The sequence below is a fragment of the Alosa sapidissima genome, chromosome 20 (genome assembly GCF_018492685.1).
Source record: "Alosa sapidissima isolate fAloSap1 chromosome 20, fAloSap1.pri, whole genome shotgun sequence".
NCBI lineage: Eukaryota > Metazoa > Chordata > Actinopteri > Clupeiformes > Clupeidae > Alosa > Alosa sapidissima.
This window is the reverse complement of record NC_055976.1, coordinates 1,449,574-1,460,286: the sequence shown is the minus strand read 5'-3', so window position 1 is coordinate 1,460,286 and position 10,713 is coordinate 1,449,574. Positions and strand designations below refer to the sequence as shown.

General features: G+C 41.0%; 1 protein-coding gene across 5 annotated transcripts in view; it reads right to left on the bottom strand.

Annotated features, from left to right (window-relative positions):
* Nucleotides 1-10,713, bottom strand: part of clk4a (CDC-like kinase 4a) — a 100,626-nt gene that overhangs the window by 35,403 nt on the left and 54,510 nt on the right. For all 5 annotated transcript variants that reach the window (XM_042073539.1, XM_042073540.1, XM_042073538.1 and 2 more), the window contains 2 exons: nt 4,662-4,756; nt 4,347-4,476 (listed from right to left, as the gene is read on the bottom strand). In XM_042073539.1, the coding sequence (XP_041929473.1) occupies nt 4,347-4,476; nt 4,662-4,756 (225 nt within the window). The remainder of the gene's footprint in view (nt 1-4,346; nt 4,477-4,661; nt 4,757-10,713) is intronic.

The window sequence follows — 10,713 nt, the reverse complement described above, 5'->3', positions numbered from 1 at the left end:
CCCAGCTTTGTCTGGTGACAGCCTGACATTGTAAAGTTTAGGGAATTATGTACTTAGAGAATTGTATGTCTCAAAAGTGTTTAAATGAATGTATACAGATTGCATTGTAATGCCATAAGTGTTTGTAACCTGTAAGAATGTAACCGAACTCTCTTGATGACTGTAAGTGTACGTTGTTAAATGTAATGTGTCACTTTGTTATAATTGTTGTTGAATGTAAACTGTTTGTGTAACTTCTGAAACTATCTAAACCATAATTACTGAATGTAATGTTGCATCTCCGAAATGTAACCCGGAGAAGTAATGTGTGTCATTTTAAATTGTTGGTTAAGATCAGTGACTTCTAGAATGTATTAGCTATCGTGAGGATATTCCCAGCTATATTCCCAGCTACCGTGAGAATATTCCCAGCTATATTCCCAGCTACCGTGAGAATATTCCCAGCTATCGTGGGAACTTCTAGAAGGTTCTAAACTGTCGTGGGAAAGTAGGATTGATTTGCCTTAGGAATGTGTGGGGGAGGTCAAGTCTACCTAGTATAAATAGGGGTCGAACCAAATGATCGGGGCTGCTTCTTCTTTTTTTCCTTCCTTCAACTCGTTGGGTTTTTGCTTTATGATGTCGCGTGCGGTTGTTAGAATTCGTCCTCCAAAATTCGTTGAGAAGCAAAGTGTTGGACGTCGTGCCCGGCTGAGTCGCGGACCGAAACTCCGTGGAACCTGTTGCAGATATCAGACCTGCTACTCCGACAGAGAGTGACTGCAGAAGACAATCAGCTGACTTTTTCCCCTTTTTGAGGACTTACTTTTTTCCTTATATTCTCTTTTTCTCCATTTGTGGATTTACTATTTTTATTGTAATCTCTTCTCCATTTGTGGATTTACTATTTTCCTATTTTGTGGATTTACTCTTTTTCCATTTTCTACAACATTGTAACCTGCAAGTGGATATTACGCCGCATTTTGTAACATCACCAAAGTGCTGAAAAGTAAAGAACTCATTTAAACTTGGCATCCAATTCTTCAAGCAGTATTTGTGTCTTTTCTTGGTTTTTCTATGAATTCCAGCAGAAGGGTAAGATAACTTGACTCTTCTGTGGTTATTCATCTGCTCTGTCTAAGACTTGGGTTAGTTAGACTTTAGTACTGCAGGACGGTAATAAAATCTCCATCCTTATAAAACCTGAGCAAGAAGTAGCCTATAACCTGTGTCTCTAGATAATCTCTAGGGTCAAACATCTTTGCACGTTAGCCAACTGTCCGAGACCTAGGCGTAGCTGCTCCTTATTTTATAGCATCCCAATAAATCCTCTACGGATCAACTTCCAAGGGGGATATTTATATAAAATAGGAGTTATAAAATAGGTTATCTGCGCCGCAGAGGGAAGACGTGCAACTTCGCTCGACATTAGGTCCCTGCTACCTGCAATAACCTCATGGGGGTATCGTGGGTCCTAACTGCCTAGGCCTAGGGTTACGTCTGAGAAACGTCTGACGTTGACTAGGTTCTGGGGGTTACCTGAAGGCAACACAGACTACAGCACTCATACCATATATGGGTCCAAGTGCCCACGGGGACCGGGGTTTAAGTCCGACCATGGTAATTTCCCGATTCCAGCCCATCTCTCCCACTCATTTCCTGGCATCATTGAACTTCCGGTGAAGGAGCTGCTGCGTGAAGCTGGAAGTGGGCTGGTGTGTATGTACATTTCAGGGGCGTTACAAAGGTACAGACCAGAGCCAAATAAGGTGTAGCCGCCGACTTGTCGACATCTATTAGCTTTGTTGTGATTCGCCTGTTTTACAGCGCCAGTTTCAAGTTGTGCCATTTCCATACGAAGGAGGTGACGACTGTTTTTTCAAGTTCCCTGTATGTTTATTTTACAAGAACTGATATTCAACTATGCCAAGGTAAACTCTGTTTTGCATTCTATCACCAACTATGTACCAAAAATTACATTGTACAGTGACTTGAAGAGCTATAAACAGTGTTATAAGGCTGCGTGTACAAAACCGCTTGGAGCTCCAGTGGAATTTTGATTTCACAACGAGAATTCTCGGTCTAACCATTGATGTGAATTGGCGGAAATAGGGCACCCACCAGCCCAGCACCAAACTCCGAGCACAGTAAACAAAATCAGATTTTTCAGGCAGTAAAAGCTCCCTGTAATAAGAACCAAACCAGATTTTGTTAAAATCTACACACCTATGGCTACTGAAAAATGTAAGGTTAATTTATCAAATCTTATTTTGAAGTATTAAAAAACATCTTTGTTTAGAATTTTAAAATGAAAGGGGTGAAATTGGTGCCTTTACGATAGCGCATTTTTATATTGAGTGCAACCCAAACAGCATAAAGCATTGTCAGGGATCTTGTATGGTTAATGTGCAAACAGCAGACAATACATAGGAGTATTCAATATTGTCACTATACTGTACAAACTTGCAATATGCAAAAGGACATTTATCAGGGGTCTGGAAGACAGACAGATGATGTGCAAACAGGTTAAATATTGTCACAGTATTATTATGACAGCTCTACATTGCATTGAAATAGGCATAACCCCGTACTATTGCACTAACCCTGTATAGAATGTTACCTATGCAACTAACACACTGAGGGCCCTATCGTACACCCAGCGCAAAGCGCAACGCAAGGCTTGTTCTTATCTAACACCAAATTGAGTGATGATTTGTTTGCCATGCGCTCCACTTTATTTAACATTGCACCCAGATGTGGTCTTGCATGATCCAAAAATCGCTGTCTTACCCCTCTAAAAATCATTATGCCACTGACCAAGAAAAACCTGGTCTAAAGATAAAGGCGCATATAGCACAGCTGAAGACGCATTGTCATGAGATGTAAGCAGCCCTTAGCAACAAGTCCCACAACAATTTGTCTGCAGGATAAATATCCTTAAGATTTGTATTCAGTCATTCAAACATTTATCAAGTGTCACTTTTTCAGGTTATGTTTTCGATTGTAACCCCTTGCCAGTCAATAGTAAAAGTAAATAACTGTGTAGAACTGTTTTGTCATTGCATATGAGACCATGGTGAAGTTAGTTTTACTTTGCCTATGAGTTCAAATAATAGGCTAGTGCAGATGCATGTAGAATTTTCAAATGAAAGGCTATACTCTGCTAGTCACATACAGGTTTTAGTAAAGCAAGGTTTAGTGGAATCCCTGTGTTGTATACACGGTCTCGCGTGCAAGCAGATTCCTTCAAATCCGCTGACTGTCAAAATACCGACGCACTGTTTGATGTTGCGCTGCTTGCTATTAAAGGGAATGACAGATGTTATTCTCATTGCTTAAAAGGATGTTACACCCAAAACACATCCATGACTGATTAAGAAACATAAGAACAACCCTTTTGAACAATACGCCTGGACTAGACAGGCCGCGCCTGGTCTAGACAGGACAGCATGGGATGACCTGTCTACGCTACCCAAACTCTTCCTGGTGGCCTAATCAGCGGGGCTCTCACCACCAGAGATGCTCCTTTGTGAGTTAATAGCAGTCGGGATTTGCAAGGTAAATACGCCCACAAACTAGCCTAGAATTACATTTGCTGCCAGGGCTAGTCTAGCAACTCTCCGTTGGCTTGTGAGCTCCAGAAATAGAAACTCAATCAGGCCAATGAAATTGTGTAAAAAGTCGTTAGGTGGGCTTAACATAATGATTGATGGCAGAGTTGCAACGGTTTGGCTTGAATTCCCTGCTACTTGAAAACAAATAAGATGGATGTTGCTGTTGGCGAACAGTGTGACACGAGTTAAGCTTTTATTAAGTTGGCAAACGTTTGAACTAGCCAACTAGCTCCGCTGGTGGGAAACGCATGGGACTCATAGCGCTGCCGCTGTTCTATTGCGTGCAGAGGGAATTTGAAAGACAACTGATTATCCCGCCCCTCGGACTGAGCACTGCGAATGGTGAGTGCCCAGACCCTTCATTTTAATGTGGGTCTGGCTAGTCAGGCTACCCACAAACGGCTTGCTGATGGCACAGGCGATGGATAGTGAACAAAGGCTTGCCGTCTCATGCCAGGTGAGACAGATGTGATGTTTTATGGCGATTTTTCACATGGATCTTGAGGTCACCGAGTACTGTCGGTCTGAAAAACAAAAACTCCCTGAAAATAGCACTGTAGCTGCCTGGCTACTTTAGCTGTTAGCTGCAGCAACTTGAGCTCAGTCTGACACGGTTAGCCTAGCTTAGCATAATTCACTCGAAGTGTGTCACAGCAGTTAGCCTATAGCTAAAAGACAGCTTGTTAATTTCCCAAGAAGTTGCCATGTTCCTTTAAAAAGAGGAAAGGAAATTAGATCAAATCAATCCTTTACCTAGAATGACCTCTGGAGCACGGTAATGACGGGTAGATACCACAGACGAATGGTACTGATGATCAAATGTTGCATTCCCAAAGTCAACTACTTTCACTTCTGGGATGTTCAGGGTCAATTCACTCCATTTCTGTAAGAAGAGACGAGAGTAGATCATTACAATTTCAAAACTACACTTCTGATGAACTAGATTTGCTACTTTGTAAATATAAATATGAAAATTGATGGAGGACTCTTTTAATTCGTTTTTATCATCTTAACTTGCCAACGATTGCACCAATATTTTAGTACAACTGTGGAAAACTGCAGTCTTACATCTTTCGAATAGTACAGGACAGCATAGTCTGAATCCACAAAGAGAATGTTCTCCGGTTTCAGATCAGTATGAGTCAACTTGTTTTTGTGTAGGACTATGGAGAAGACAGATACATAAAAATACAGGTTAGGCAACAGTAAGGTGTTTTAGGTGTTAAAGGATGCACAAGACATCCATTAACGTCGATATTAGGGCTTAATCTGGTCAGCCCGTCATGACCTTTATTTACAGTATAGTGTGTCAATAAGCAACTGCGAAGTCCTACTTTTGATTCCTGATATTAGACACATATCGGTTACAGTTTACTTGAAGGTATCTACATAAGAGTGACATGACACTGTCATGAACTTGTAGATACCTTCATGTAAAGTGTTACCCAAATATCTGACAAAATGATCATATTTTTACTGATTTAAAATTGTAAAGAAAAACACTTAGGGCGGCATTAGAGGATGGTTTTATATAGAAATGGAGTTTGTTGCTTTTCTCTTTCCTGTTTGGCCCCCAAAAGCGCAAAACAACTTTTTTTCTTTTGTGGCAGATTGGTCTACACCTCCACAATCATTTCTGGGCCATTTCCCCTGTGCACGATTGGTGGAACTACCATCACACTAATTACAGGGCGGACTCTTATTTGGGTATTTAGCTTAGTGGATATCAACGGGAGGTAGTCTCTCCTGTTCTTGTTTTGCTTCTGGGGTGCCTGTCGTTAGTCGGTGGCAAGTTGACTTGTGTAGCCACTTATCCGATGAATGCGTTTAACTAAGCTTAAGTGGTTCATTTTCACTGGCAAGGCTGTTTTAGCGAGCACTGGGTGCTCGGTGGGAATCAGCTGGAGCCGTAGGCAAGCTCTCATAGCTCCCTTTATTACCTGCGGTCCCGGTGAGGGTATTCATCGCCACTTGGTGTGTGTGAAGTGGATTACAGCCAAGTGCCTCCACGCCTGGGAAAGGCTGCTGTTCTGTTGTACTGTGGATTTAGGGATGACGTTTCCATACGGTTGGGATTGAACGGCGTGCCTAGTTTTGTTTGGGACTATTTGTATTTAACCCATGGGGATGCACAGTGGTGTACTGCCCTCTCTATCGCTCTACCCGCATGCTTACATCTGGTTGTTGTTTTTTTTTTATCTGGCGCCTATCGGCGGCTATGCCATGGTGTGTTGTCCTGTCCTTTGCTTGAAATGCATGTCTATTTAGTTTGTTGTTTTCTTTGATTTGGTGCATGCGGTTATGCACTGTTTTTCCCTATGCTTGACTGGCATAATAATAATAATAATAAAGCTTTATTTGTATAGCACCTTTCATACACAGAATGCAGCTCAAAGTGCTTTACATTTGAAGCATGTAACACAATAGTAGTCAGTCAGTCATTATCAATCACTTTTCTTTGCTGTTTATGATATGCTCAGCAACATATCAAAAATATAGAAAATGACGTCATAAGACTGGCAGCCTTAACCCTCTTACCCCCCACAAGCACGCCATATGGCAACTGTGGCAAGGAAAAACTCCCATATTCCAGGAAGAAACCTTGAGCAGAACCTGACTTAATAGGGGGAGCCCATCTGCTTCTGGCTGGCTGCGCCCTCCAATAGTAGCAGATGTAGAATAATCTGAAAATGTAGTCTACAGGATAAGATGAGTTAACTAAAAGCTTTCCTGTACAGGTATGTTTTCAGATCTTTTTTAAAAATATTTACTGAACTCGCCTGCTTGATGTACAGAGGCAGGGTGTTCCATAGTTTGGGGGCATAATGGATAAACGCAGCTTCTCCACTTTGTTTGTGGAGCACTTTGGGTACGATTAAAAGATTAGAATTGGATGATCTAAGTTTCCTTTGTGGTTGATAAGATATTAAAAGCTCAGAGATATATGAAGGTGCTATGCCATTCAGAGCTTTGTAAGTAATTAACATAACCTTAAAATCAATTCTATAGGAAATAGGGAGCCAGTGCAGTTCAGCCAACACAGGGGTGATGTGTTCTCTCTTCTTAGTCTTAGTTAAAAGTCTAGCCGCAGAGTTCTGTATGAGTGCCAATTTCTTTAGATGTTTTTTGGGAAGACCAGTGAAAAGTGCATTGCAGTAGTCTAACCTGCTAGTGATAAAGGCGTGAATTAGTTTTTCTGCATCTTGTTGAGTTAAAAAGGGCCGCACTTTGGCAATGTTTCTTAAGTGGAAATAGGCTGTCTGAGTAACTTTACTGATATGGGGCTTAAAACTTAACTCTGCATCTAAGATGACACCGAGGCTTGTTACTTTTGGTTTGACCTGGTGTGCCAAGTTCCCCAGATTACTAAGAATAATATCTCGCTTTAGTTTTGGTCCAACCAGAAGTACCTCTGTTTTGTCATCATTTAGTTTCAAAAAGTTTTTGCTCATCCACTGATTAATGGAGGTTAGGCATGCAGTGAGGGAGCAAAGGCCATCTGGGTTAGTTGGCTCAACAGAAAGATACAATTGGGTATCATCTGCGTAGCTGTGGAAGTTTACATTATGTTGACTTATGACGTTTCCCAATGGAAGCATATATAGAGAAAATAGCAGGGGACCAAGGCAGCTCCCCTGGGCCACACCAAAAGGCAAGTCATGTTTTTCAGATACATGATCTCCTAGACTGATATAAAAATCTCTGCCAGTAATGTAGGTTTGAAACCAGTTTAGAGCATTATCAGAGAGACCCACCCACTTCGCAAGGCGGTGAATTAGGATGCTATGATCAATGGTGTCAAATGCCGCACTCAAATCCAGAAGAATAAGGATTGAGACTTTGTTTGAGTCGGTAGCTAGTCTGAGATCATTGACTATTTTTACTAGAGCCGTTTCTGTGCTGTGATTTGATCTAAAACCTGATTGGAATTTTTCAAGGATACTGTTTTCGTTGAGGAAGGTATTTAACTGATTACAAACAACTTTTTCAAGTACTTTGCTCAAAAACGATAGATTTGATATAGGCCTGTAGTTGCTCAGATTGGTATGGTCAAGATTTGACTTTTTAAGTAAAGGTTTCACAACAGCGGTTTTAAAAGCAGTTGGAAATATACCTGTTTCTAATGAGGTATTTATTACCTTGAGAAAAAAGGGAGCTAAGCCATCATATACTTTTTTGAGGAATGTAGTAGGGATTGGATCTAAAACACATGTTGAGGAGCCGGTTTGAGTTATAATTTTACCAAGCTCAGATTGAGTAATAGTGCTAAAGGACCTTAATTTTGGGGGGCTGTTTTTGGGTGTACTATCAAACATATTACTTGTGTTACCAATAGCCTCCCTTATAGAAATGACTTTGTTTTTGAAGAAGTCTGCAAATTCTTCGCATCTTAGAGAGGATGCCTGACTGAGTGTATCAAAAGGTGTTTGATGCAATAGCCTATCAATGGTAGAGAACAACACCCTAGAGTTTCCACTGTTTTCAGCAATTACCTTAGAGAAGTGGTTCCTCCTCTCATTCCGAATAGCTCTATTATAATTTGCAATTTTTTCTTTTAGAATGGCACGGTGAACCTGTAACTTAGTTTTTCTCCATGTTCTCTCAGCTTTCCTACATGATCTTTTTAGATCATGGATATTTTCGTTCATCCAAGGTGTCAGTTTGCTACAGGGCCTTTTTTTAGTCTTTAAGGGTGCCACTCTGTCAAGCAGAGCGCCTAATTCACGATTGAGAGCCTCTACCATTTGATCAATGGGATGATGTAAAATATCTAAATTTATGGAGTCTATAAGAGCTATGAACTGCTGTTCTGCTCTAATGTCCAAGAGTCGCGATTTGATTGCAATTTCGGGATGAATTTTTGGAGTATGTAGTACAATATTAAAAGATACACAATGATGATCAGACATATTTATATCATTTACTGATAAGTCTGTGACTTCTATCCCTCTGGAAATGACTAGATCGAGGGTGTTGCCAAGGTTGTGGGTGGGTCCTGTAACATGCTGCTTTAGCTCTAAACTGTCCAACTAAAATGCCTTTCTATTTGTTGGTTTATTGGTGTCTTTGAGGTTTGTGTGTGTGTGTGTGTGTGTGTGTGTGTGTGTGTGTGTGTGTGTGTGTGTCTGTGTATGTGTACTGTAACCTAAATTACTGTGACCAGGGCAGCTTCACTGTCAGGATCAACCCCCCCCCCCCCCCCCCCCCCCCCCACCGCACGCAAAGCCTACAGGAACCACCGCATAGCCATACAGTTTAAGTTCACTGACAGTTTATATAAATACAAAATTTTGACAGTGCAAATACTGCAGTTGCATATATATACTGTGCATTAGTTTGAACATTTTGAACATTTGAACATTTGCAAAAACACCACCATACCATAAAATCCAATATAAATGTAAACAACTGCACAATAACTAAATCCAACATACTTAAACACACACTCACATTAACCTTTTTTTAGTTCTCACAAAGTGAGAAAATAAAACACTGCCATCTTATGCAGAAAAGGGATGCATTGTTCAAACTATAAAGAGTGCAGGTTGTATAGCAATTCCATAGCTGTAATAGCAAAATCCAACATAAATACAAGTACACACACACACACACACACACACACACATAGGATTAACCTTTCAGGCCATCTTCATCAGTGGAGGTATCCTTAGGAAGAGCCTGAGGGCTGAGAAATTTAAGCAAAGAACCTTGAGGGAGAAAGAAAAGATATGTTAGCATTTCCATATTTTTATATTTAAAAGGGATGCAGCTGCTTTCACAACTACCAATGCTTACTGTAAAAACATCCCAAGCTAATGTTTTACATTGACCTAGGCCTACTTGTAGCTTAACATAGCATTTAAGCATTCTGCTGTTTGAGAATTAGACAGACGCACCTGGTGCTTTAAAGACAGTAAACAGCTGGCGTGCATGAATACTACTAGACATGAAAGTTCCAGTCTGCTTTGATGCACGGAATTTATCGTGTGGTTTTCCTAACCCCCATTTGGTAAATAGATTATCACGGTCGAATAGTTAGTATAGCAGAGAAGCTATGCCACTTTCATCAAAACCTATTACAAAGCTATAGCAATGTTATGTAATTAAATACGATAAACAGTGATTCTGGAACAGATCTGCGTCTTCCTTATCCCGTTAATAAACATATTACAGTATGTAACCATATTCCGTCCGTTCGGAAAAAAAAGTTGCGCTAAATGTTCTAGTTTGTTACAAGCAGCATGGGCCGTCAGGCAGGTAGTTAACATAAACATTTTTTGCTAGGCTAGCCTTCCTGCTGCGACATTACACCATTTGTACAAGACAAGTAGAGCTATTTTATCCAGTGTAATTTATCACTTACCACTATCTTGTTTTTTCTTCTTATCCTCTTCCTTTCTCTTCTGGCTTCCGGACGCATAACTCCACTTCATTATGACTGCCAAGGTTTTATATTTTCGCGGCAGCAGCAGAGACCACAAACCTGGCTGGCTGGCTGCTGTCAGCGACTACTGAGAGGGGCCCCCTTGAGGGGGATCCCGGTATTGCCGGTAACAGTGTCGTTGCACTTTACTGCATTGACTATCAAAGGGTCGCTCACAGTGTGTCGTTGCATTTTATTCTTAACCAGTCGTTGTCTTGGGGCCCCTGGCCAGCTCGGGGCCCCAAGCAATTGCTTGGTTTGCTTGCCTTCTAGCGACGGGCCTGTACTTTGTCGGCAGTCATGAGAAGTTTGCTTGCTAACAGAACATAAATATGCTGCCCAGAAACCTTTTTTTTGCCTACAGCATCTCCTTAACAGTAATGTTAACAAAATGACAGCATTCATATGACAAAGGAAAACGAAAACGGTCACTCAAGGCTAGAGGTGGATCGTTCTCATGACACAGTTCAGTTCGCCAAGATGATTCGTTCTGAATTGTTCGTTCTTTCGTTCAGTCGCATTTCCGGTAGCCTACAACGTAGTTCAGCGTGAATCATGGAATGCAGGTTCTCAGCTCCTCGTTTGTGAAAACAGTCAACACAACACTGTAATTGTAGCGGCAAATATAGCTGCAACTAAATGATAATGTGTAGGCTACTTTTAGCAGGAATTGTTTCAAAGCTTCGGCACAATTGC